This window comes from Notolabrus celidotus, chromosome 8 (genome assembly GCF_009762535.1).
Source record: "Notolabrus celidotus isolate fNotCel1 chromosome 8, fNotCel1.pri, whole genome shotgun sequence".
In the NCBI taxonomy this organism is placed as follows: Eukaryota; Metazoa; Chordata; class Actinopteri; order Labriformes; family Labridae; genus Notolabrus; species Notolabrus celidotus.
The window spans coordinates 30,089,861-30,117,623 of record NC_048279.1 but is presented as its reverse complement, the minus strand read 5'-3'; the positions used below and the strand labels follow the sequence as shown (position 1 = coordinate 30,117,623).

At 40.0% G+C, this 27,763-nt stretch overlaps 4 protein-coding genes across 15 annotated transcripts in view; 2 read left to right on the top strand and 2 right to left on the bottom strand.

Annotated features, from left to right (window-relative positions):
• The window catches only part of rapgef2 (Rap guanine nucleotide exchange factor (GEF) 2), a 142,576-nt gene extending 140,947 nt beyond the window's left edge, over nt 1-1,629 (bottom strand). For 3 of the 11 annotated variants that reach the window (XM_034689721.1, XM_034689719.1, XM_034689713.1), the window contains exon 1: nt 917-1,586. In XM_034689721.1, coding sequence (XP_034545612.1) covers nt 917-985 — 69 coding nt within the window. In that variant the 5' untranslated portion in view covers nt 986-1,586. Of the gene's footprint in view, nt 1-916 lie in introns of all 11 variants that reach the window. The other 8 variants (XM_034689720.1, XM_034689715.1, XM_034689718.1 and 5 more) reach the window with 5 other exon arrangements.
• Nucleotides 986-9,744, top strand: LOC117817195 (uncharacterized protein C4orf45). Of its 2 annotated transcripts, none has more exons than XM_034689734.1 (5): nt 986-1,403; nt 5,174-5,403; nt 6,288-6,517; nt 6,812-6,870; nt 8,799-9,744. In XM_034689734.1, the coding sequence occupies exons 2-5, from the start codon at nt 5,232-5,234 to the stop codon at nt 8,866-8,868; spliced, it is 531 nt and encodes a 176-aa protein (XP_034545625.1). In that variant the 5' UTR covers nt 986-1,403; nt 5,174-5,231; the 3' UTR covers nt 8,869-9,744. The 2 variants fall into 2 exon arrangements, with proteins under 2 accessions (XP_034545625.1, XP_034545626.1); XM_034689735.1 differs by lacking the exon at nt 986-1,403 and adding an exon at nt 2,755-2,774.
• Nucleotides 9,745-11,184: 1,440 nt separating this feature from the next.
• Nucleotides 11,185-20,825, top strand: ppid (peptidylprolyl isomerase D). The gene is made up of 10 exons (XM_034689733.1): nt 11,185-11,343; nt 12,972-13,112; nt 14,828-14,934; nt 15,319-15,507; nt 15,601-15,723; nt 16,737-16,843; nt 17,184-17,325; nt 17,548-17,634; nt 18,775-18,817; nt 20,327-20,825. Exons 1-10 carry the CDS (start codon nt 11,259-11,261, stop codon nt 20,413-20,415), a joined length of 1,113 nt encoding a protein of 370 aa, XP_034545624.1. The 5' UTR covers nt 11,185-11,258; the 3' UTR covers nt 20,416-20,825.
• The window catches only part of etfdh (electron transfer flavoprotein dehydrogenase), a 19,828-nt gene continuing 12,880 nt past the window's right edge, over nt 20,816-27,763 (bottom strand). Inside the window, exons 11-13 of the mRNA XM_034689732.1 lie at nt 24,014-24,196; nt 23,375-23,596; nt 20,816-21,492 (exon numbers count right to left, since the gene is read on the bottom strand). Of these exons, the coding sequence (XP_034545623.1) occupies nt 21,329-21,492; nt 23,375-23,596; nt 24,014-24,196 (569 nt within the window). The 3' untranslated portion in view covers nt 20,816-21,328. The remainder of the gene's footprint in view (nt 21,493-23,374; nt 23,597-24,013; nt 24,197-27,763) is intronic.

The following is a 27,763-nucleotide window of genomic DNA, read 5'->3' as shown; positions in this document are numbered from 1 at the left end:
CCCAGAATAAACTTCAACATCATGATGGTTTTGTTTTGGTAGGCTAGTGCTATCTAGCAGCTATGTTAGGACTCGAAGCAGCATTATGTCCCTGATGTTTACTTAACCTTTTCTTCAGATGTTATTTGCAAAATGCAAAAGTAAGTTTCCCCCGAAACGGGAAATACACAAGTGTCCCATGCAAAAACATGAGGCACAAAAGTGAGGCTGTTTAAGGTTAGCCTCCCATGCAGGGCTGCAGCTCCTGTTATGTTAAGTAGCTTTGATTATCTGTGCTGATAGAGAGCTTAGCGGGATGTAGCCACACTCACACAACCTGGATGGCAACAGTTGCATGTACAGAAAACACTGTTGCAATTTAACCCTCCTGTTATGTTGCGGGTCAAATTGGCCCTTTTTAAAGTCTATTTTAGGCAATATGTGCCTTCCAAAGCAGATAAATGCAGAATCAAAATCTGGGCAGCATGTAACAGAAGAGGAGTTGTGTTAATTTATCATCATCACTTCATAGAAATAAATAAAAATAAAAAATAAACAAAAATCTGTCATGTAAAACTATTGTATTTTTGTATTTAAGGCTTTCTAATGTACATTTTAAAAAGTTTTAACATGAATTTGAATGAAAAATGATCTGTGAGAATTAAAGAACACCAATGGGCCAAATCTTGATTTAAATGGTTAGTGAAGGAGTATGTGTATTGGGATTTTTGGGGGTTCTGACACTTTTGGATAATTCAATATGCCCTGGGTCAAATTGACCCAGGAAAATTATTGCTGTTCCAGAGAAACGAACACAAACAGGAGGGTTAAGAAGGTTGCAATGTTTAAGTGTGGCAATGGAGCAACAGAGTGGAAATCCCTTCATTTTACGCATGAGGACAAATTACGCATGCACATATGGAACATTTCTTCTGACCTGTTGCGTCCGTTCAGCCGGATTCATCATCACAGCCTGCCGAAAGCTGTTATCCACATAAGACGCCATTGTTTCTGTCTGGAGGATGCTGAATGTCTTATCTTGCAGAATGTTTATAGATATCCAGAGACACTGGTGCAGACAAAAGAAGCCCCCTGCTGTCCTCGCCTTCTTCCCGTCGCCTGAGCTCCGTAGCTAACGGATAAGCTGGGAGTGCCCGGAGCCAGGCCACGACTGGAGCCAGACACCCGAGCAGTCTCCTCGGAGAGTCTGTCTCTCTGTGTGTTTACCAAAGCCTGAACCGTCTGAGGAAACTTTTTCTTTAGGAAGCAGGACTCAAACTGTCTCCTGGAGTTGTTTCCTCGGTGTAAAAAACGCTCCTTTATTCGAGCCAGCCTTCATCAAAACCATTCCTTGTGTCTTCAGCATTTTTGCTACCGACGAAGAAGAAATCCCGTGCAGGGTCCACGAGCACACCAACACAAAAGTAAGCTAAGGGCTAATGGTTATCCCGTCAACAACAACCTGGCGTCCATCATGAGAGGTAGACCCGGGCACACTCACTGAGATCAAGCCTCAATTTAACATTTTTACTGGGTCGAAAAGTGGAGACAGGTCCGCCGCCGCTGTGCTCTGTTGTATGCCACCATGGTGACTGACACAGCAGAGTCAAGTCAGCTGGAGACATTACTTCTACTTCCGGGAAGGCTTTTCAAAATAAAGCTCTCAAGGGACCAATCCATGAATACAAGGATGTATGAGAGCAGCCTGCAGAGGCGTGTATAGAGCTGGTCAGGGGTGGCAAAGGGCTCCTTATTATCTGATTGGCCAATGTTGGTGCCACCCTAAAATCTTACACGTTTCAATGCCCGGTCATATGCACAATTTAGACCTATGTTAAAATTAACTATCTGGACTGTGTTTCAACAGGCTGCTGGCAGTGTTTGCATTAAAGCTGGGGTTGGTAGTCAGATTTAGATACACTTTTTGTTATACTGGTTAAAATGGTCTTTATGTCCCGATGGCAATCAATATATAATGTGTTCTTAAAAAAGAGTGAAAAAAAGCTGGTATCTACAGCCGGAGTAAACTTGGGAAAACACCAACCAATCCCTGCCATCAGGAGCAAAATTATGAAACCAATCAAATCCCGTCCTGCCGTTCTGCCCGCCTCCTGCGCGTACATTTCATGTTTGTTTGTGTTTTTAACTTTCACTATGATAGTGTTTTGGTGTTTTCTTACCGCTGAGTGAGACATGAATTGACGCTGTGCAAAACACAAACGATGTGCTGAGGACAGGTTTTGATGAGTCACGATCATATGGTCGCGAATCAGCAGCGCTCATGCATGTGAGCGGGGGTGTCATTTTGGAGGAGCTCCAAGGGGAGGGGGGGTTAGACGGAGTCCTGAGGAAATGCTTTCCATGACTACCAACCCTAGCTTTAAAATCAACTATTTGGACTGTGTTTCAACAGGCTGCTGCTAGTTTTTGCATTAAGTCCTAATTGTAGCATACTTTTCCTGTTGTTACTTTGAATGTGAGACAAATACTTAACACATATACCTTAAAAGGCTGGAAGAGATATCAGTCCAGCAAAAATTGTGTGCAACATTTTTAGAATTGAGACTTTGGACAAATGTCCTCTTTTACAGTCCCTTGATAATTAAGCATAGAGGGTTTTAAGTTGCCACTTTGTATGTTACTTTTGTGCATAAGAAAATAAACACGGATATATAAAATCTCATGAAACTTTGAAGTGTGTAGTCCAAACACATAGAATTAGCAGGGACCAGAGGGCCAAATGTATGCTTCTCATTAATGTTTTTGCATGCCTACTCCATACAAGCCCTGAATAAGTAAGGCCACCCCACGCTTTTTTTATGCTTTAAGCCTGCTTTATTAAATACTAAATACATAAAACATTGAATAATTGCATTTAACATTTGTTGCCTTTCACTTCAAAGCGGTCTGATTAAATAATATATGACTTAATGATGGCCACATGAAAAGCAGTTAGTCTATCATTCATTGGAACGTCTCATTTGAAACCACTCCATTCTGTTTAGTCTGATTTCAAATAGTTTGGGTATTTACTGGATACTTTTAGTGGCTTTAATGGCTAAGTTCTCATTTTGTCCCTTTAATTAGCCATTTTCAGTATCATTAATTCTGTCACATTATTTTGAAGGCGCAGTAATTGTATATCCTCTCTAACTGTTATTGACATGATAGAGGCTCAGTCACAAGAGGCGGCTCATGGGCGAGTCCATATAACAAAAAAAGTGGGATAGGGAGGGAGGAGTGCCATGTGGCAAAGTAATGCTTTGGGGCCACCTATTGACATTATCAGGTACTACATACATTGGCTGACACAAAATGCAACTATAATGTTGCATGATTTGTTGACATTTGTAGTAATCCTCAATCATGAAAGAAGTACTCAGATCAACAAAACTAATTCATTTAAGTTAGAGTCCTTGTTTAAGTCAAAATATGAAAGTATTTGCATCAAAACATTGTTAAAGTACAAAGAGTACAAAAAGTACACAACATGCATAATGGCCCATCAATGAATACACTATATTCTACCATCTGATTATAGATAATACATTAGATTGTAGATAACATAGGTTATAGATGATGCATTAACGTGCAAACATCACTAATGCTGCACCAGGTTCCGGAGAGCTGCGCCCTGTGATATACTAAAATGTTGCAGAGTCCATAACAATAAATCTAAATGCAATTTATGTTTTACCACCTCCTCAATTTTCCATAACAACAAGTGTTGAAAAATAAATCAATTTGCGTAAAAGATCAGTATTGACTTCTAAATTCAATTTTAAAAAATGAAAAAAGAAGCTGTAATTCAAGTGCATCATGTTTATGAGTAGAGACCTTAAAATGAACTTAGAAACTTTTCACTATCTTGGATATTTAATCAGGCAAGGATGGAATAATAACACAACATATTATGCATAATAAGATAAAAGTGCAGAGTATAGGTTATGTAAATTATCAGGCGCACAAAGTTACCAACAGAAACAATGAACTGTGAGAGTCAGCTTTAAAAACAACCCCGAGTTCATCTTTAGGGGAAGCTGCAATAATTACAACTCAAGTCAACAAGAACTGTCAGGGTCTGACTTAAACACACAGATACAGCATCGGGTGTTAAATGTCAGATTAGATCAGCTTAGATAAGTCTTTATTGATCCTCCAGAGGAAGCCCATCCAGGGTTTCCCTCAAAGCTTTGAGCTGAAACAAACAGAGAGCTGCTGGGTTGAAAAGGAAACAAAGGAAAGTTAAAGACATTCAGGGGGTGACGTTTAAAGCTCATAGGAGAGCATATGGCATTGATGACACATGAATTAGACTATTATTATGACACTATTTATTTAACAGGGACAGTGCACAGCCATTTAGCTGTACCAGAGTTAGATATTAGCTAATTTACATCTGTAGTCCCTGGACAGGAGATGAAGACATGCCTCTCACATAACCACCATTCAACAACAGTATTATTCTGTATTATATCTATTACTTTAAGTGAGTAATGAATATATATATATGCAAAACAAGTCATATAGTGCACTCCAACACACATTAATGATTGACATCATTGTTTTTAATATTAATCCCTCTTATCAACCCTTATGATTTGTTTTTAGTTGTATGAAGATATTCTGTTCTACATTGATGCTTTGTCTTTGTGTTGATTTTTTTCTTTAGGAGGGCCACTCAACAAGCCTGTTAGGGTTTTTATTGCTCCTTCTGCACATTACATGTCACTAAAGTTAGTGGTTAGTTTTATTATTGAATTTACCTTTTTATTATTGAATTTACCTGTTCTATATCTTGGCTCATGTTATTGAGAAGTAATGTTTTGTGTTGTTCTTTTATATGTGCAATACAATAAAAGAAACACATAAAAAAAACCAGAACATTTCAATAATAATAATAATAATAATAATAATAATACACATTATTTATAATGCACTGGAGCAAATCTCAAAGTGCTACAAGACACATCATTAAAGCAGAAAAGGTAAAAAAAACAAAAACAAAAAGGGTTAAGAACAAAATGATAAAAACAAATTAAAACATGTAAACAACCCAGTTTTTAAAAACAGTGCAATAACTTTCAAAAGTTGACTCCTCACTTATAGAGAAGTAAATAGAGTAGGATTGTTTACAATGCATAAGTGATATGCAGTGGTCATGCATCATTAGCAGCATCCCTTGTCTTTACAGTGTAACCAGGACACAACCACTCACACCATGACAACCAGTTGTTGCATGACAACCATCCATGGCCCCACGGACAGAGGAGACCGCTGGGCTCAGGTTCTTCATCCAGGGGCATCTACTGCAGAGGTGCATCCAGCCTGTTACCTGTCTATACATATCAGGGGAGAAGATGATGAAAAACAGCAACGCAGCTGCAGGAGGGTCCCAGTATGGACAGAGGATGATTTTTACAGGTAGGAGGAACATGGAGGGGATGTGCAGTGCTTTAATGTGATATAAGGCTGAAACTGAAGAGGTTAAATATGTTTTAGATTTAAATTGATGTAATTATTCTGTTAATAAATCTGAGATATTCTGTTTTCAAGATGAAAATGGTTTATATGGAGACTGACTCATAGGATCATATGGAACTCCTCACAGCATTGTTCCACAATGACATGATATCCAAGCATATGGTGTATGTCCAAACAAATATAACTGTGATTGGACGCATGATGGCACTCTAACCAGAGAGAAATGGAAACTGACAAACTGCTGGAGCGCCTGTGTTCCTGCGGGAGGTTGTTAGTGTGCAGAAACTTATTTTGTATGCAAAACAACACTTCACTGTTGAGAGATGAGTGATTAAACTTGAACATTACGTGCATGAAGCAAACTCACAGCATGATTTATTGACTGATATATATGATGATAATATAACCACACACTGCCCTTGAACATTTTAAAAGGTTGAATAATGTCACGGCTCTTACTGTGAGCAAAAAGGAAGGAGAGAAGAAGTGTGATTCTCGGCTGAATCAACTCTTAAAGATAATTAATTTCAATAAATCACCCGAGGCGGAGTGTAGAACTACTGGAAAAGCACTTTCATTTCTGCAACTCATGATAAATAACCTAGTCCTTTGTCCTTCATTTTTAATTACATTTCTGTTGGATTCACACATCTGCTACTGACGCTGCAAAGATACTACTCTCATGTTTTTTAATGTAAGATGCACAATCATTCACTTCTGTCTTTCTTTTTATCAGCAACTCACCACATTCCTTTAATTTTGAACGAAGGATTTGTATTATTGTGTTCATCCTCTCCTCTCACACCTCCACTCTTTCTAACAAGGTCCAGATGGAATCGGAGACTACAGGCCGAGATCTAATTATTTCCCTTGGTACATCGGTGTGGGCGTCTCATCACCTGAGGCCACAGGCGATTTGAGTTACCTGTGTCGAGCTGCACCACACGCCCCCCATCCTGCGGCCAGGCACAGCCATGTGGGTGAGGTGGGCTGGGGCTGGCAGTACAACCAGCTGCTAAACAGTGGGACACTGCATAGTGATATGCAAATTAAGGTAACCATGAGTACCTATACTGTTTATAGGCATGTAGAAACTCTATCCTTGAGTTAATGTGACACTTAAACACGCTTAAATTGACTCTGATAATGTGCAGAAATTCTATTTTCCCATTTTTTTCCCATGTTGTTGACCCATGACCTCATGAATGTTGTTTTTAGGACTTCAAAAACGTCATAAATTCTTAACCAGACATAAACAATCACCTGTTTTTCTCAGTGCTTAAGTTATAATATCTTTAAATGCTGCATAAATAAAAGGAAACGGCATTAAACTCCTATTCTCTAACAGAAAACAGAAATACGGGCAGCGCTGGAGGACAGGGTGACTCAGAGGTTCCAGAACAAACAGTAAGACAACATTTTAACCCTCACAATGGACATGTATGTGGAGTGTATTCAGTTTCCCTCCATCGGAATCGTGTTACATGAGGCTGTGTGCTCTGTCAAATGGATTAGTGAGAACATCTCAGGTGTGCTCAGTGCTGAGTGACTGCATTGCTGGTTATCTGCTCCCCTAATTTATAATGCAACACTTCCACTCTTACAGGAATACACACCGCGTCCTGCAGCAGAGACACAGGCACACTGTTGAACACACAAAATATCCTCAAAATCATTGTTTCTGGTTTATTTCTCACTATTCAGACCAGTTCCTTTAATAAAAATAATTCTAAAATAGCTTGTATTCTCTCAGCAGGATGTAACATTAATTATATGACCCTCATTTTCCTCTTAAGGAGCCTTTCAGCTTTTAATTAATTAAGGAAAACTCTGAATAATTGCTGTCTTCACCTTGAAGCCTGTGCTGATCCTGAAGAAAGGGCACTCAAAAAGCCACTGTAAAAAGTATGTATCCTTTTATCCTGTGATACCATGGCATTTACTCTGGCACCTCCATCAGGCCAAATCCAGAGCCTGTGTCACACTAGTTTGGAGAATTAAGAACCAGAGAGTTCAGAGACAGTAACTAAAGATGGGAAAAAATTGAAGCAAAGCGATGAACCAAGGATTTTAGAAAGACAAGCTCAGATGTTGCAATGTTTCAAGGGAAGCAATGGTAATACTACCAGATCTTAACCCGATCAAACAATATAACAGCCTTTAGAAGTCGTTTATGAGTCAAGAAGCAGAATCAGGTTTACTATCAGGTATCAGGTAAGTTTACACAGACAAGGAATGAATAAAAAAGTAGACGGTTATTGAATGAAAGCAATCCTATCACGTAAGGGCCTGTTTGCAGAAAAGTAATACATTTTATAATGAATGATAAAACTCAACTCAACTCAGTTCAACTTTATATGCAGCATATGACACTTTTCATATGAGCATGCAGCCCGAAGTATGTAATATGAAACAAACAGATTGAAAATAACATCTGAAAATAGAAACAATTGATACAAGTACTAAAGACTTAAAAAAAAAAAAAGATCAACAGAAAACACTACCACCAAGACCACCCCAACACATAGAGACAAATGTGGGAGGATGAGGGTTCTTCAATCTACAGAGACTAAATCCATTAAAGATGAGTCTTAATCAATGATCAGAGAATAAGACCGGAATAAAACAGAGAACCAGCAACAGCAGTTCAGACAGCTCCCACAGGCAGAGGAAGGTAGAGTAGAGAATGATACCAACATCCCTGTCCTGGGTTTATTAGTTTACGTTGAGTCAGGACGGAGCAGATACACCTCAGGAGAGAGCACAAGAAATCATGAGTCAAAGTAACACTCATTCAAACCAGCAGGGGGAGTCAGCAACCCAAATGTCAAACTCATTGCTCCCAAAGATGATCACACATTATAATTATCTTGCGCTCACAAGTTAATATTTTAGACGCAAAAGATAAATGAATGTACTTTTTGGGACTTCAGAGACTCCATATGATTCAAACACACACTAAAGAAAGAGTACATTTGAAGAGGATTGGTTCTGTAAAGCATCAAGGGCTCACACAGATTTTAAGAACCAATCTCTAACATATTCAATTGTTCTGTGTTTTAATTTTCTAGAATACTATAATGTCTGTCATAATCTGTAGATTTTAACTAAACTACATCAAAAAATGATGGATAATGTTTCACCGTGTTTATCAGACAGAACATCATTATGAGTAAAATAGGCACCTTTAACAATCAAGTATTATCTATCCATGGCACTTTGAGTCTGCAACAATTAACATCATTTTTTATTACAATAAATATATGGAATATTTTAAACTGAAACCTTTCAAACTCTAAATACCTCTTATAGTTTCCTGTATGTTTCCTTTACAGAAACAACACAATGGAGGAATCCCTCCAACTCCAAGTCAACACCAAGAGTCCAAGAGGCCATCAGAGCTAACAGCAGATGGCTTCTACTTCCCATGACACAAACCTGGGATGCTCCTTGTAATCCAGCATCTTGTTGATTGTTTTATTTCCCAATCCATCCAGACCTTACCTCACACACATTCTGATATCAATTATAGAATGAACAATTGAACTGTTTGCGCATGTGAAAAATCACAAGTTCACTAAACACAATCAGGAACTCGAATACATCTGAAGATATCCACACAGAAAAAAAAGGATGAATTCTCTTTTGTTAAAGTTTTTGCCGCCTGCTTGGAGCAGAGGTACATGTCAGATATGTCACCAAGTCATCAAACTGAACATTGTCTCCAAAATAAGAGGAACAGGCTGGTGTTGTTTATTAGAGGCTCCCCTGACCTCTCACAGGGTCACAAATAGATGTTTGATTCCTGTATTGGGGCACCAGGTAATCCTTCCCCTCCGCTCTAGCAATCATACCCATTTATGTCTGGTGCAGATAACAGTACAATTTATTCTATTTTTTCTTACCCAGAGAGAGGAGACACCAATTTTCATATAATGAGTCCCACAGACATCCATTTCTTGAGGTCAGACTCTATTTGGTGGTTATACTTTCTGCAATGGGCTGCTCTCAGTCTGACGCCCACCTGCAGGGATTTGGGGGTTTAACTCTGTTGAGACAGAACATTGAGTGTATTTGTTTTCCTTCACTTGTTTTCCTGTTCAGTCTGAGGCATGTTGAGGTAAATACCTTGTATTCATATAGATGTACAGTTTTCATATCTTCTTTCCTGTTCTCTTAATCTTATCTGATCCACCACACATCTTGTGACGCCCTGTTTGGGGTCTAATCATCTTAATGTTTACCATCAACAGATGAAATATTAAAACCTCTAAAAAGGTTTGACTCAGTTCAAAATCTTTTCAAATGAGGATCCATTTGAAGAACATTTCTATCGTACAGGATGTTGAATTGAGTGAGTGTTTTGTATAGTGCAAGAAATTCTTCATCACAGCCAATTATCATTGAGGAATAACTTCAAAAATGTTTCATTTGTTAGAGTTTAGAATTAGTGTTTTTTGGTCATGTATTACATTTGTTCAAATAGAAAAATCAAAGTTTTGCCAAAGAAGAAAAAATATTAGTTGATTACCAAGAAAATGTGTTGCTTTTATCGCCTATATGGCACAGTTTAATGTCACTAAAATCTATGACAAGGGTTCCATATGGGATTGTATTCTCTTTGTTTGGTCTTACATACTCAAGTAAATATGCTTTGTCAAAGTAAAAGTTCTGCTTTTGTTGACTGGATGTGGTTTTATTTGGTAGGACCACAAAAGACACTGAGATGTACCATAATATCCAGTCAAAAGGCACTTTGGGGGGAAACAAATACAATATACTGTATGTTCTTGTAATTTCATCCAAACAAGTCCAATCAATTTCATTTATACAGAACATTTTTAAAAACAACATGATTTATCAAAATGCTTCACATATTGTCAAAGTAGCAGGATTAAAAACAGATAAATACATTAAACATAAAGCACATAGTCACACTGTCAATCACATTAAAGCTGCTGTAGGTAGTCACAGAGTAAACATCTGTTCAGAGAGAGGGACTTTGAATATCAACACTACCCCTCCCCACTAGATTTCCTCTTAGCCCCCCAACACAGGTCGGCGTGTACAGGCTCAGGCTAAGGTGATTCTTGAACCTGGTGGGACAGCTCAGGGTGTTGTAACCCTTTTCTGTCCATGTTGATCTGTGGTGGAAGGAGGAGGAGGGAGGCAGAGGACTCAAGAGGTTACAGGATACCGTGGACCAAGGCCCCCCAAAAAACACACTAAGAAATAAGGAAGTAGTGAGATAAAGAGGAAAAAAACAAAAAACAAAAAAACTTTAACTCTTTTTATTCCACTACTTTAGTTTATTTTATTTTCCTTATTCTTTCTTTTCTTTTTCTTTTTCTTTATTTATTTACCTCTTGATGGGAATTATGACTTTTTTCCCAAACCCAGCACGAAAAAAGTAATGATTTTTACACCATTCCTACCAACAGCAGCTTTAAAACAGAATTAAAAAGATATAATTAAATAAATACATACATACATATATATATATATATATATATATATGAATGAATGAATAAATACATCAATAAATCAATACATCAACTGATTGTATTTTGATTTGATCACTTTCAAATGCAACATTAACTTTTTTATTTTGATAGGTCATACACATAGACTGTAAAAAATACATACACTGCGCACACTACCCCATTCATTCTAAGCAGAGCTGTTTTATTGTGAAAATCATAACCGGAAGTCAATGATTTCATTCCTCCTCGTTGAACCGGCCGGTTTTCGCTCGGTTACCAGAAACAAGTGTCTTAAACCCTCTAACCCTCAAAATGTCTCACCCAGCACCGTCCGAGAAGCCTTCAAAGCCTGAAAACCCTCGTGTCTTCTTCGATGTAGACATAGGAGGAGAGAAAGGTCTGGATATTCTTCATTTCATGTCTTTTTTTAATGCCAGCTAACATTTCTTTGGGGGCTAGTTTGACCGTTACCCCTGTTAGCTTAGCTCAGACGAGGCTCGTTGTGGTGACTTCCACAGACTGGTTCATTTAACTGGTTTACTAACTTACAGTATCATCACACACAGGTGGATTATGTGTATATTAATCTAGTTTTGAGTCAGCTAAATGTTTCTTTCACTGAGCTTGTCTCTTGTGCAGCGAGTGTGTTAACCACGTGCGGTTGTAGTAAGCCTTTCACTTAGCTGTCTTCAACCATAGCTTTACTTTCAAGTCATTGTAACGTAACGGGAGAGTTTGTGACCATAGCATGCGTGGACATGATTGTAAATATAGGCTTCTTCCTATTAGCCGAAGTAGGGTTTTTACAACATTGGCACTGGTTTTGCACATTTAAAGGAAGAAACAATACATGGTCAGTCACTGCAGCCTGAGAGGCCTGTTGTGAAGAATAAATAGAGCTGAGTCAGGTGGCTCATAGTCCTCACAGATCTCAGCTGGATCTTTAAAAGTGACAGATCTTATCTATACAGTCTATGTGACAGATCCATGAAGATCTTGTTTAAAGAAGCTGTATTTCTATGTTTTTTTTGCTCATAAAAGAGCTGTAAAGGTGAATTAGTGAGTTGCACCATAGTGAAAACTAGTTGTCTTCAGAAAAAAACAACATAAGCACTTTTTAAACATTATTTTAGATGCATATTTTTTATGACAACTGAGCTAAACTAAAATTCAAACTCATAACTCAACCTACAGATTTATGTATACACTCACATACTAACACTCTCATGCACCCAGGGAAGTAGGTCTCAAATAACTAAGATGCATGTATCTGCACATTTCATGTCCACTGATGGTTCAATGCAAACTTTCAAGCTTGCAGTGATTTGCATGCAGAAAACAAAAACACAAACAAGGAAGACTAACAGAAAACAACAATTTGCCATGTTTGTTTGTCATTTAAGAGCTGTGAAGATTAATTAGTGAGTTGAACAGCAGTGAAAACTGGCAGTCGTCAGAAAAAAACGACGTATTATGTACATAAGTACTTTTTAAACATTATTTTAGAGGCATATTTTTGATGACAACTGATCTAAACTAGAATTAAAACCCATAACCCAACCTACACACACACATACTCACACACACACCTATGCACTGAGGGAAGTGGGTTTCAGGTAACTAAGAGAAATGTATGTAAACCACATTTTAGAGACATAGTAGCAAACGTACAATTACATATCATCTATCAATGGTGAAATGCAAGCTTGCTGTAATTGGCTTATGCAGAAAACTAAAACAGAAACAAGGAAGACAAACAAAAAACAACACACATATATATATATATATAATGCTGGCAATATTCCTAAGAGAAGCAAACAGGGACTACTCTCTGGTTCCTTAATTCTGTGAGAGCATCCTGGACATCTGTGTATCTGTATTTGAGGATCATTGTAAGAGTAGGAAACAACCATCAGCTTCTCACAGTTTACTGACTTTAATATCAAATCAATAAATCCCACTCCCCAGGTGACTTGAAACTTGTGTATGGCCTCCACCCTCATTGTCTTTGTTTTACATCCACAGCCGGACGAATAGTTTTTGAGCTCTTCGCTGACATCACTCCTAAGACGGCTGAGAACTTCCGGGCGCTCTGCACAGGAGAGAAAGGCACGGGCAAATCCACCGGGAAACCTCTGCACTTCAAAGGATGCCCGTTCCACAGAAGTAAATATGCACGTTACACACACACACACACACACACACACACACACACACACACACACACACACACACACACACACACACACACGTGCATGTGAAGGAAGTATCGAGACAATAAACACTTGGAGCATAAAACTCTGTTCATCTTTAATGGATGTTCAAAAATGGGATATGATGGATTATTTCAATATTTAGAGTCGGCTAACTTTGGATCCCTCCTCCAGATAAAGGTCTTTAGACAGTCTGGTTGGACTTTCTGTTTACAAACAGTGGGGACGTCTGGATGATTTAGTGTCCTACCAAGTGGACTTTGGCTAAGCAATTTCACTGTGTCCCCAGGTGTTATCACAACTAAAATGGACTCTGCCAAAAACTGCAAATAAAATAGAAAAGTAACTTTTAATGAAATCTGCAGGAGATATCCTTTTTATTAATGTCAATGTGTTCTGACCACTTTTGAGCGTCTGTAGCTTCTTGGACATGAGCTACTTTTTTCAAATCAACACCATCGATTGTTGTTGGATTACTTCAATCTTTAAGAAGAACTCTGAATACATGTCAGACTTTTAATAGCTTTGTGTTCAATCAATCAATCTTTATTTATATAGCGCCAAATCACAACAAACGTTATCTCAAGACGCCTTTACAAACAGAGCAGGTCTAGACCGTACTCTATGTTAAATTATTAACAAAGACCCAACACCAAGACAGGATCAGATCCAGTCCCATCTTACATACAGGACTCAGTGTGATCTCATCTTAATCCACCATGAGCAGAGCACTTTGCAGCATTTAGCAAGTTACAGCAGCAAGGACAAACTTCCTTTAACAGGCAGAAACCTCCAGCAGGATCAGACTCATGTTAGAGGCATCTGCCTCGACCGAGTTGGGGTTGGAAAGAGGGATAGAGGAGAATAAGAGAGAGAGAGGGAGCAGTGATAGTGATAAGACGAGTAGTAGTAGTAGCAGCAGCAGCAGCAGTAGTTGTTGGTATTGCCACCAGCACGTCTGTAGCAGGAGGATGTCTACAGCAGCTCAGAGGAACCTGCGAGACAAGGGAGCTCAGGGACTCCAGAAAGATCTATGGTTAATAACTTTCAATGGGACAGGAAGAGTTAAAGTAAGTGAGGGGGGTGGGTTGGGGGGAAGGGGGTGAAACAGGATCCCAGTGTATCAGTGCACCAGTTCCCCCCTGCAGTCTCTGCCTATAGCAGAATAACCAAGACCTGGTAAAAGCCTGATCCAGCTCTAACTATAAGCTTTATCAAAAAGGAAAGTTTGAAGCCTGATCTTAAAAGTAGAGAGGGTGTCGTGTTGCGTTGCATTGAGGTGATCTGACTGTAATCACAGGTCACAGATTTGAGATCATTGCTTTAAGTTGGGACCCAAAAGGACTGATATACACAAAGAAGAGAGACAAGAAGTTAACACTAAAGAGCATGTAGCTCGTAAGCTTATAAACAGAATAAGAGCGGGACACAAAATCTACAAAAGTGTCACAATTGATAATTAAAAAGGAGGTAAACAGGATATTGTGTGTGTAAAGGCACCTATGAAAGCCTTCTGAATACTAATGTCCTAGTTAAAATGCACTCACTCAGTGGATCATCATAGGTTAATTGAAACGTTGGGTGTTTTAATGAGTCAGTCCGACCCACTATTGATGTTCAGGCTGTTTAATTTACACTGTTTTCTGCCTCTTTAATTGTTTCTGACAGTTATTAAGAAGTTCATGATCCAAGGAGGCGACTTCTCCAACCAAAACGGCACCGGTGGGGAGAGCATCTACGGGGAGAAGTTTGAGGACGAAAACTTCCACTACAAGGTAAACTTTTAGAGCCCTGATTATTCTGATGAAGAGCTAGAATGAAAGTGGGGAGAGAGTGGGCAGCTCAATCAGACCTGAGGGCAATAGCCTCTGTACATAGGGTGCTTTGTTAACTGCGAGGCCAAACCGGTGCCCTGAGCTGGAACATTTTAAGGGGTTTCGCCATCCAACAAGTTACCCATCAAATGATTGTCATTTTTTTAAACTGCACCGTCTCTCCACTCACTCTCAATCTCTGTTGCGTTTGCTTAATTGGCCCAAAAGAGGCAGACCGAAAGAATCAATCATTCCACCTCCAGCTGTATATTTACTCACTGTTTCTGTGTATCAGTGCAGTCTTATATAAATTGGCCCTCTGTATGAATTCCTCTCTTTGTGCAGCATGACAAAGCGGGCCTCCTCAGCATGGCCAACGCTGGTGCGAATACCAATGGCTCTCAGTTTTTCATCACCACCGTTCCCACGCCACATTTAGATGGCAAGCACGTAATCTTCGGACAGGTGTTGAAAGGGATGGGGGTTGTAAAGATGCTGGAGACCATTGAAACCAATGAGGATGTTCCTGTGAAGGTAAGCACGTACACTTTAATGCCTCATATTCTGTATGTCTGTACATTTGTGTACGCTGTGTCTAAGTATTCTCCTCCACGTCTCCCTTTGCAGCCATGTGCCATCGGAGACTGTGGTGAGCATAAGGACGGGGACAGCTGGGGTGTCCCAGCAACTGATGGATCAGGAGACGCCCACCCAGACTTCCCTGAGGACTCTGAGGTTGACTTTAAAGATGTAAGTATCTGAGTCCTCTGATTTTCTTGGGCATTTTCGCCTTTAATGGATAGGACAGCAGGGGGGAGGACATGCAGTAAATGGTCAAGGCTGGAATGGAACCTCCAACCTCTGCGACGAGGAACTATAGGCTCTGTATTTGGGGCATGCACTTAGACCTCTAGGCCAACGGGTCCCCACTCCTCGGATTTTCAAGGATGCAACCAGACTAAAGGCTGATTTATACTTCTGCGTTGAATCGACGGCGTAGCCTACGCCGGAGGTCCGCATAGCTCCTGTACCTACACATCCTCTCTGTTCTTCATGTAATTATGTCTGTGTGATAAACAGCAACACGTATCAGCTGTAGATTAACATAACACGCTCTGAATCGCTGTGGAAAGATAACAGAGATCGTAGGCGACCAGCTATCAGAGAGACCACACTGCCCTCGAGTTGGACACTTCGACGCACAAGTATGTGGTGCTCATGTCCGCGCGGGTCAACCCCCTGCTGCGTATGGGCATCACAGAAGCATAAACCGGCCTTTAGACAGCAAGCATCAGACTGCCCTGCCTCCTCTGTTAGATGCCACTCCATGTCTGAAGATCAATACCAACTCAATATCAAGATTCAGGACCGGCACAGCAAACACCGGGTGCATAAAAAAACTGTTCAACTCAACATTTCTAAGAGTTGTTTCTGAAAATTGAGGATGATGGATTCTTTTCAGTGTTTTGAGTCTGCTGACTTTCGATCCCTCCTCCAAATATAGTCCTTCAGACAGCCGGGCTAAACATCGTGTTTACAAACTGTCTGGATGTCAGGAGGATTCAGTTTCCCGCCAAGTGAACTTTGTTTTTTGTAATTTCTCTGTGTCCCAGACAGAACTTTAAACACTGTTATCATGCTGTCATATAATAACTGATATCTTAAACTGATCTTAAATAACATCAACTATGAGATGAAAGTTGTGAGAGTATTATATATTTATATTCATCATTTCAATCATTTTTATCTGTATTTGCTTTCAGGTTGACCAAGTTCTGTCTGTTGCTGAGGACGTGAAGAATATTGGAAACAGTCTTTTTAAGAATCAAGACTGGAAAGGAGCCATCGAGAAGTACGGCAAAGCCCTCAGGTAATATATGTGTTGTTTTCATCTCATCACAGCTGCTTTGTTTAGTGTGAAAGAGAATCTAGGAAGCAATTCTAGAAATGGTGTAAATAATGTCCTTGAAGAATGTCCTAAAGAATATCACATGCAGGATGTACAATCATGTAGAATGAGGCAGGCTCTTAGACTTCAAGGGTTTTGTTTCAAACATCCTGAACATTATGACTTTAACAATAGAAGTAGGAAAAGAAGAAGATCAAGTCGAGCTCTAACTTCAGGTCCCGTTGTTTTTCACTTCAGACTTTGTGCAGTACACGACATCATCACGCCTTTATACCAACAATGAGCTTCTCTTCTTCTGCAGGTACTTGGAGATGAGTGGAGAGCTGCTTCAGGAGGAGGCTCAGCTGAAGTTAGAACCCATTGCTCTCAGCTGCTTCCTCAACACAGCAGCATGTAAGCTGAAGATGCAGCTGTGGCAGGACGCTCTGGAGAGCTGCAATGAGGTATGTTTAATAATACTCCTGTTGTGGTGGTTTATTTCTGGCAGGATGAAGATGACTGCACACATCACTTGAATGTAAAGGGTACTTAATATTCTTGAGACCTGTTCTTCTGATCATGGGGTAGGGAGAATATTTTGGGCCCTTTGAAGATCGTACACTCATAAACTCTTGAATCAAACAAAGAAAAAGGACTAGATGTGTTTTTTGTGTTTTGCCTTCCAGGCTTTGGAGCTGGACCAAGCCAACACCAAGGCACTTTTCCGCCGGGCTCAGGCCTGGCAGGGGTTAAAAGATTACAGCACAGCCATGGTAACGTCTGCACACACACTTCTTCCTCCAAAGACACTGATGGAAACATTCAAATATTCAATACTAACAGATAGAAATTACATGTTTATTATTGACTCTGTGCAATACTGTATTCTGGTTCAGACACTATGGCTCTGCCCCCTCCTGTAATACAGACATAATGCTAATTCCTCCCCATCACAGAACAACAGCTATCCCAAGTGGAGCCAGAACTGTTAGAGCTCCCCCTGGTGACTGGCTGCAGTATCAGTCTTAAAGCCTGCCTCCTCCATTCTAGCAGATGGGACATGGGTCAAACTCAAGCGGCAAACTCCGGTCTCAAACGATGAAGCCAATGCGGAAGTGATATAAACTGCAATACATCGAAAATCCGCTTGAGGCTGGCTGCAGAAACACCAGAAACCACATAGATATGAATGGGAAAAAGACGATCTTTGCAGCATTAATAAACATGTTTACAGCCTGGTTCAAAAAACGTCTTGGCCCTACAACGCTAATCTCTCTAATGGCACACACTGTACGGGGGGGTGAATTTTTTTCTAACGTGATGGTTAAGAAGATATTAAGATTATGAGTTTTGCCCAAATAAGGACATGACTGACGTGACTCCCGGTCGGGAACACACAGCCATTGGCTAAGAGACTCACACTACGTCACACTCTGCCTAGTTGAGTTCCGCATTACCAATATGGCTGCTGCCGTCGATTTGCTTCAAAACAGCTCTCAGGAACAGATGGGTGACGTCACGGATACTACGTCCATATTTTATACAGTCTATGGTCAAACTAGAAAATCAGAATGCAAGACAAATTACTTTCTCAAACATTTGATGTTAGAAAGATAATTGATTGACAGCCCTGTTGACACATGCAGGCGATGTCGGTCCCGCTTTAAGAACAAATTATTATGACAGAAACCAAATTTGAAGAAACTGACTTGAGTTATGATTTCACAATTGAACCCATGTCCAATCTGATCAGATGGAAGAGGTATTAACTTCAGCCCGTCAGTAGGGGGAGCCCTTTATCTTCTTGGTTATACAGTCTATATGGGTTCTTGTTTGTATATAAAGATGTTTGGTAGTAGAACAGTCAAGTGTCAGCTGAATTTAAGAAACTGTTTTTGTGCTCTTTTTTTCAGGTTGATCTGAAAAAAGCTCAGGGAATAACTCCAGAGGACAAAGGTACGTCATGTTCTGTTAGTTCAGCTTGTATCTGTCTCTAAATATGCAGCACATTTATTCACACACACTACTCCAACTAAGACTGTTTCTACGTTTGTTGTTCCTCATAATTGGCTCAATTGAGGTTGAATTGAGAACAATTAGACGAGTAACTCACCGAGAGTCAAAAGCAGGACCTCAATTAATCTCATTACTTTCACTTTAATGACTGATTCAAGCTAGGCTACAGGGGGTCAAGTGAAGTCAAGGTTCATGTTCTTCCCATTTGGACAAGAAAATCACGAGCTTGGTGAAAGTTAAGTGTTAGAAAAATCTGTTACTTCAGTCGTGTGTTGAAATGAACACACTGCTGGTGTTTAAGCTTCAGTCTGAGTGTATATGGGTTAAGGTAAAAACAGCTGCTGTTGTTAAAACAGTTTTCCTTGGAGGAAAACCTCCAAGATAACTTCCTGTAAGCATAATGTTGACTTAACTTTTCATTCCTCATGAGTGTTATGCAACAAAATAAGAATCTAAATTACCTCTGGATGAAATGTTCAGTTATTCATTATTTTGAATATTGCACAAAAATGGCCTCATATACCAGCTACAAGCCAAAACAACTGAAACCACCTAGAGACAAAATCCCCTTTAACTGACTGAATAATTTCTGTGAGCAGAAGACACTTTATGGAGCTAATTTAAAGCTAGGGTTGGTAGTCACAGAAAACTAGCATTAATTTGAATGTAGCATTTCCTCAGGACTCCGTCGTGAAATGTTGGTTTCATAATCCCAGGTTTACTCCAGCTGTAGATAGCAGCTTTTTCTCTCTCTTTTTTAAGAACACATTATGTATTGATTACCATCGGGACATAAAGATCATTTTAACCAGTTTAACAAAAACTTTGATCTAAATCTGACTACCAACCCCAGCTTTCAAGGGTTGCTTGTGAAAAAGTTCTTCAGAGACACGTCAGCTTGAGCTCACAAGTTTCTTTGAAATGTGTGAAAACTTAGCATTTTAAACGACACGTGAAAGTAACCATATTCACACAGTTTAACATACAATTCATAATTGGTGTAAACCTTTGTAAGAAGTGAAGTTAGGAACATGCTAATGAGAGCATAGGGTGATGGAAAGTTTGTATGACAGCCTAATTAATGCAAAAAGCTGGAACCCATGGTATTTTTTTTCCAATTGAGCCTGCCTATTAAGCGTATATATTGTATTGTTTACTCTTGGTTGCTTTATTACTTGGTGTATTTAGTTTATTCTGAGGTTTAAAGGTACAATGTGAAAGTAATATATTCCCTGAATACTGAAAAGCTGGTGTTCGCAAGGTTTGTGAGGTTACTACAAAGCTGGGGCTCCGCTTAATTGGCTTCTTGCTATGAGAGAGGAGCTGTCAGCAGCTTTACACCTTCCATTTGTCTTCGACTGAGTGAAAATGTTTAAAAGACAAGCTTCAGTGTAAAGATAATTGCATTTGTTTCACCTGAACTTAGAGTTTTTGTTTTCTTGTTGACAGCTATCGCCAACGAGGTGAAGAGGGTGCAGCTGAAGATCCAGGAGGAGAAGGAGAAAGAGAAGAAGATCTATGCCAAAATGTTTGCTTGAACAGTTTACCTCCCGATGCAATGAACTGTTGCCTGTTAACGGTTCTAAATATTTGAAGTCATGTCGGCGTGGGAAGCTGCACCTCCTCTGACATGGAGTCTGAAACCAGGTGACATGTGTCTCACAGTCTGTATTACAAGGGAATAAGTGTTGTAAGCTTGGACCTGTCTAATTCTGACAAGTATCTTCACTGTAATGATAGTTTGAGTGTTAATGTGATGCACAGCTCAATCCACTGCTCTAAAAAAAAAGAAAAGGTAAACACTCAACACTGATTATCACTCGAGTGTTTTCTGGTAAAGTTGTGTATCGTTTCATGGAATGGATTTCGATACAGTGCCCTGATAAACATCTGTCTGTTCTTATTTATGTTTTTTACAGAGGTCAATAAAACAAACAATAACAGTGAAGTGTTCTTTATTAATTACTGTCATCATTATCTAATGATATGTACAATACTGCGCAGATCAGATGCTGTCATTGTACCTGATATGAGTCTGGATTTGAGGACATGTTGCCTGTTCAGTTACAGTTTGGTGAATACATTAACCATTAGCACCCGCAAAAACAAACAAATGAACATCCTCCTCTTCTGTCTCTAATGCTCATTGTGAAATTCATAGAAGAAAAACATACAGAACTATAAACTGACTTCTGTTCAGAGGTCATGGTCCTGTAATTTGCTCGCTACCACATAACTTAATTGTTCCTCTGCATACATTAAGAATCCATCTATCCAAAAATGCAGCTCTATCCTCATTTTTGCAGATTTTATTCTTAAGTTTAAAAACAGCTATATAGTTACTTTCAGATCCATACTGAGGCACATCTGCCACTCACTGGCCAATACTGTAGCCCTGAATGCATGATACTTTCATCTTTCACGACACAACTCTAGAAACAAACAAGACTTTCACATTCCATTGTAGGCAGGTCCACCGCCGCCCTCAGGCACAACCCAGTTGATGTTCTGGCTCGGGTCTTTGATGTCGCAGGTCTTACAGTGGACGCAGTTCTGTGCGTTAATCTGTAGCCTCATCCCGTCCCCTGTGTCCATGGGAACATACTCGTACACACCTGAGAGGGACGGTAGAGAGAGGAAGTTCACATGTTAGCAAGAGTTTCAAAACTTATGAACACATCTTAAAAGACATTGAACCATTGATGGATAGTGTTTCTTCTTTCAAAGAGAACTTTCCTGACTTTGAACCAGTTTTTTTAATCACAAAAATGAGGGTGGTACAAGGACAAGGTTTAAATGTGTTCCAAATACAGCCCCCCCACTCAGAATCTGCTCAATGTCTAACAAAGTGACTCACAATGATGCAACACTGAGTCACTGTGAAGCACTTGCATATTAAATGACGATACCTGAGGATTTCAAGACCTTCAGCAGTTCCAGACAGACTCATTTATCGACTATTTCAACTATTTCTTTATTCTTCCTCAACTTTAACAGGAAGTCCTTAAAAGGTCTTTGGAAAGTAAGGGAAGCCTGTAATAATACATTTGTTACGTTAGTGTCTGAGCAAGCGGCAACCTCCGGTGTCAAAATATGAAGCCCATGCGGAAGTGTTATAAACTGCAGTTCATCGAGGGTCCGCTTGAGGCTGGCAGCAGAAACACCAGAAACCACATACACACCCATTCAGAAAGACGATCTTTGCAGCAGAAATAAACATGTTTATAGCCTGGTTCAAAAAACAGCTTCGGTCTACGTAACTAATTTCTCTATCGGCACACACTGTACAGGGGTGAATTTTTTTTATAACGTGACAGTTCAGAAGATATTAAGATTATGACAGAAGTTTGGTTGAATTCAGGGTTTTCAATATGGCTCCCGCCAACGATTGGCTTCAAAGCAGTGCTTCAGAAACAGATGGATGACGTCACGGGTACTACCTCCATTATTTATACAGTCTATGTGTGTGAGCGAAAAAACTACAGATCTGTCATTAATGACAATTCCTTAGGTCAAAACCCCTTGACAGCGGTCATTAACTTTCACTAACATGAGCAACACCAGGGGGTTAGGTGTCAGACAGAATCATTAACGGCACAAGTGTCTTTTTGAAAAACTTTTTTCCACAGCTAATATCTACAGTGTGTGATGCACTCGACTGTTCACAGAAGGCAAGATGAGTTTGTTGTCGGAACACACCGCTGAGGAAACATACAGGACAAAATCAGCCACATGACAGCAGGTGCCACATGGTCGACACTAGGTTCCTCACAGGAGCTTTAAAGTGTGTGTGAGAAAATAAAAAAATGGTTCTGCTTTAGTCAAAAGAGAGAACGTGATTATTTGACCTTGAGCTGTGGAAAATTTTGATCAGGATTTTGTTTAATAAACTGATTAATTGGAAGTATATTGAAACGTGGTCTGGGCTAATTGCAGCCGGGTCTACCGAGCATGAGCGCCAAAGTTTGAATGTTTGGAAACAAGCACAGACTACACCTCCATAATATGTAGCAGTTTAGATCTTGGGGCTGATACTAAGGTATTCTTTCAAACTATAAATTTGATCCTGATCAGTTGCTTGGTATATCTGTCAGGAAACAATAAAAAGTATGTAGTCCCTCTAATTAAAGCTGATAAATACAGACGATGTGTTTGGTCTTTCTAAAAGGTCCAAATCAAAAAGCTGAGTCACAGGTGAGGCGGCAGAAAGCACAGCAGGATTAGCTGTATTGCTTGATAAGACATGCATAATTATAAAAGATCCTTAATTAATTTCCGCTTCCTCATGAGTCATTTCATCTATAGTTAGATTTAATTTCAGCCTCCTAAACTCTTAGATAATTGCCTGAAACTCAGTCAACCCTGCTTCCTACGTACGAAACCCTGCAGTGTAAACAGACAGAGAACTTTCTCTCTCACTGTTGCTGAACCTCACTTTGCACTCTGCTACATAACAATAGTGAGAAGGACTCTGCTCAGGGGTCGCCGTGTTGTTACCTGCGGGGCAGAAGCGCTGCTCAGGCCCGTCGAAGACAGCCAGGTTCCTGTTGACCGGCACGCTGTCGTCTCTGAGGGTCAGATGGGGGGGCTGGTCCCCCTCGTGGTTGGTGCCGCTCAGGGCCACAGAGGAGAGCAGGTCGAAGCTTATCTTGCCGTCGGGCTTGGGGTATTCAATCGGAGTACATTCTTTGGCCGGTTTCAGCTGGTGTGCATCAAGGCCTGATACAGATGGAGCACAGTTGGTTATGAAATGTTGATTCTTTGTTCGCTGATAAGATGACCTCAAACATGACCTTCAGACAAACCACTGCGATTGAGCTCTAGTGCTGTGCTGTTTAATAGGTTTTTCATACTATACGCCTAGAGTCAAAACTGGATTTCTGAGTGCTTGTTTTCAAACTTATATTTAGTTTTCACAAGAGGAATACAAATCTTTGGGATGAAATATTCTAGTGGGATAAACAGAAAATGTCCTTCTTTGTTTATTTGGTTTAATTTGCTGATTACATCTCTTCCTTCAGAATCAGCTTACAAGAAATACATGATCCCTGTGTTCCCTCTGCTCTTCTCTAATCTTTATGGGAATCAGCTCTTTGCATGCACTTCAAGACAATGACTCAGCTCCTTCATACTGACCACAGTGTTTAAGGGTCCAGGGTTCCTTCCCTCTGAAGATCCAGTAGAAGATCCCGGTGTAGACCATCCCTCCGTACAGGCCGAAGTAATTATGGAAGGACGGTCTGATGTTTCTGACTGCTTGCATCTCTTTCCACACCCACGAGCTCTTCAAGTTATCACTGTACTCAGATATATGGAGTCCTGTGAGGATTCAGAATATTCAATTAAGTGTCTCAAATGCGGTCAGGTGTACTCCCCCACGCTACATTTCAAAGAGTGTTGAGGTTTCCACTTGAAGAAATAACCCGTATGAACGTTTCACACTCAGTTTAGTGGACTGTGCTTATCTACGAGGACACACACACACACACACACACACACACACACACACACACACACACACACACACACACACACACACACACACACACACACACACACACACACACACACACACACACACACACACACACACACACACACACACACACACACACACACACACACACACACACACACACACACACACACACACACACACACACACACACACACACACACACTGGAAAGAAATACAGCAGGAACCAAAACTGTGACAGAAAAGTTTATAGTGGCACTCACTGAACGGCATTCACGTTAGCTGTTTCAGAAGTGACTTCAACTCAGGCTCATAAAACTAGAACCATCATATTTGTATAAATATATACTGCAGATAAAAAACTAAATCCAACATACACAGGCTTCCTGTATTCAATTTAGAACTGTTTGAAAAAAGCTAAGGATGATAGTAGATTCCATGTGCTTTGAAGCATATTTTTTTTGTCCGACAGTATCACAAAGCACCAAAGCCTTTGATAAATGAAATCTCCAGCCATGTCTTCAACAGAAGAGCGTGAGTGAGCGTGGGTGGGTGGTCGATCGACAGAGAGACAAAGATCAAAGAGAAAACGCTGATAAAGTAAAAAGCAGCCAAAGTGAAAATGAGAGTTAATTGTCAGAGTGTTTCACAGGAGCGTCTCTCTGAAGAACTTTAAAACACGTCCACACCTCGGCACAAACAATCAGTATCGTGCTGATTTTGTAAATGTGCCTCTGAAGTCTTGCCGTGCCGTGTCTCTCTGCTCTCTCCTCAGTCACTTCATCACTAACTCTCCTCACACGTCTGCAGGTGCTGACGTTTCGTGGAGTCCTTTCAGCGTCTAATGAGTTGATGTGTGTTGCAGACCGAGAGGAGAGGTCTCCATGTTCTTTATTCGTCGCACTCTGTTAACTGTTATCAGGGAGCTTCACATCACTACACAATGACTGATGCCCAATGAATAAAATTACCTGTGAGTAAATTAGAAACACAGTGTGCACACTCTGCAGGTACAGGCACCACACACCTCCACTTGATTATGAATTATAGTTCAGAGGAAATGTTTGATTTTCAGTTAGTGTTAATTTGAAGAAAAATCATTATGTTTGCTTGTTATTATGATTAAGGGTCTGATGAATGTTGGTCTGCTCCTGTGACTGTTTCTGTTCCAGCACAATGTGCAGGTTGTGTATGAGGCAAAGTTATACATAGTACAGTATAGTTTTATATAGGGATGCTCCGATCAGATTTTATGCTGCCGATTCCGATACCGATCAGCCATGAGTGCCGATCACTGCCGATCACCGATACCGATCACATGGATTTTCTGTACATTTTTCAATTCAGTTATGTTGAGTGCTACATCATCTGGGAAAAAAGGAACCATAAAATCACCTTAATTTAGAAAAAAAGGTCTTTTTACTAACTTCTTCAAGAGAAAAAATACAAAAAAAACAACTTGCAAGCACAATGCAGCAACTATTCAGTCGAAAGGACAACTGAGACACACTTAAATGTACCTGCTATCAGTAACCCAATCTTTAACAGATTGGAAACATTAAGGCTCTCAACAGGCTAAATAGTGCAGAAAGTCAAATAAATAAAAGACAATATGTCTCACAAGTTTGTCTGTCTGGTGGAGCTCTGACAGCGCTACGTCTGTGAATTATTTACATCCCGGTAGCACGTAGCGGGACTCCAAGTGAGAGAGCAGTCGGCGGAACCCGAGAAAGGCTCATCTAGCCCGATTCAATTATTTTTCGGGTTATTTGCTTAGCCTTCTGACTGTCACGCTCATACAGGCGAGTGTTGCCACCGTGGGCTGTGTTAGCTGCCGTCTGACTGATGCTGCTCAGGCTGTCTTCTTTTCATTCACTGCCGTGAGCCTCAAAACCTCACCATACTCCGCCAAGTGTTTGCTCTTTAAATGTCTTATTAAATTGGTTTTGTTGAGGCTTTTTTAACGTGCTTCCCCTGCAAGGTATTTTTTCGTTGCATGTGTTGCAGGATGCAAACTTTACATCACTTTCACAGACTGTATAAAAGTTCCACACGGCAGACATGTTTGTTGTGGTTTGCCGCTGGGCGCCTGCGCAGTGTGAAGGAAAGGGGGAGGGGGCACATTACACACAGGTCCTCTTCGGGCTGCAGGCTGCAAAGTATGAGCCACAGGTGATGTTTTTTTGTGATCGGCAATGAAAGGCTTTGATCGGCAAACACCGATCACATACTTTTTCACAGAAATCGGCCGATAATGATCGGTGGCCGATCGATCGGAGCATCCCTAGTTTTATATGCTATTTTAATTCCTTTTTTGATGAAGAGTCAGTGGCTGTTTTGGAAACCACCTACTATACTAGCAGTACATACTGATTTGGCCAAAAGTTAGTATGTACTATGTAGTATGTGAACAAGAGCAAAATCTGCAGTATGCCAAAACTCCCCGGATGTCTACTGATTCGGGAAAATCTCACAGTATGCATCGGACCAGTCTACCTTACGTACTGTTTCCCATAATGCACAGCGCTCATTCCACTTTTTCTTTTCTCTTCTTTTTTGATAGGGGGAACTCTGAGAAAATTATTAAATTCACCATAAAGCACTTCTTAACTTTTTAAATCACAAGTGGATGCAAACTTCCATCACATGCACAGATGATTCCTAGAAACCTGCAGAGGCTAGGCTTGAGAAGCTTGAGGGAAGATGCTTCTGTATTTGCATGTTGAATGGGACTTTTTTTGGAGGGAGAGGAGCTCTTTTCATTTCACATTTTGAATGGAACTTTGTTGGGATTGCATTTTTGTTCATTTTTGAATGGGTTGCGTCTGGGGGGGGATTATTAATATTTAACTCAACATTCATGTTTTTATTCTTCAATATAAGAATTGATTGTTCAATCAAATATTTAACACTTGATAAAGTTCTACTTACAAATAAGTCTGTTTTAATTGGATTATTTTGGATGGATGTCTGCTTATAACCAAACAAATATTTATGAGACTTTTCCATTAAATTCCCATTAATTCCCATGGAAAGTTTCCAACTTGGAATATTTCCAAAATTCCCCAGCTTAGATCTGTAACAGTGCCCAGGAGTTACACGTTTTGATACCCCAGCAACAAGAAATGTATCAATATAGTTACTTTTTCACTGGTGTTGTATCGCAGTTTGAAATTGATCTATCATGACAGAACTGGGGGGATTTAACCCTTTAAGATTATTACACCTGTCCACTCATCTTTTCCAGATTATAGGAAATTTGTATCAAATAAATCACATTTTTATTTTTCCATCATGCTTCAGAGAACTAGATGTAAATGAAAAATAGATCATATGCTGCCGCCAACAACTTACACATTTTTAAAAACGCCCCTGATGGTTAGTTTCCCTCTGTGGCTGTTCTCTATGGA

Bases quoted from the DNA above. Each gene is read 5' to 3' on its own strand.
- ppid (XM_034689733.1), top strand. From the start codon at position 11,259: ATGTCTCACCCAGCACCGTCCGAGAAGCCTTCAAAGCCTGAAAACCCT. The intron at 15,724-16,736 runs GTAAGTATCTGA...ATTTGCTTTCAG, and splicing joins CTGAGGTTGACTTTAAAGAT to GTTGACCAAGTTCTGTCTGT. The intron at 17,326-17,547 runs GTATGTTTAATA...TTTGCCTTCCAG, and splicing joins CTCTGGAGAGCTGCAATGAG to GCTTTGGAGCTGGACCAAGC.
- LOC117817195 (XM_034689734.1), top strand. From the start codon at position 5,232: ATGGCCCCACGGACAGAGGAGACCGCTGGGCTCAGGTTCTTCATCCAG. The intron at 6,518-6,811 runs GTAACCATGAGT...ATTCTCTAACAG, and splicing joins ATAGTGATATGCAAATTAAG to AAAACAGAAATACGGGCAGC. The intron at 6,871-8,798 runs GTAAGACAACAT...TTTCCTTTACAG, and splicing joins CAGAGGTTCCAGAACAAACA to AAACAACACAATGGAGGAAT.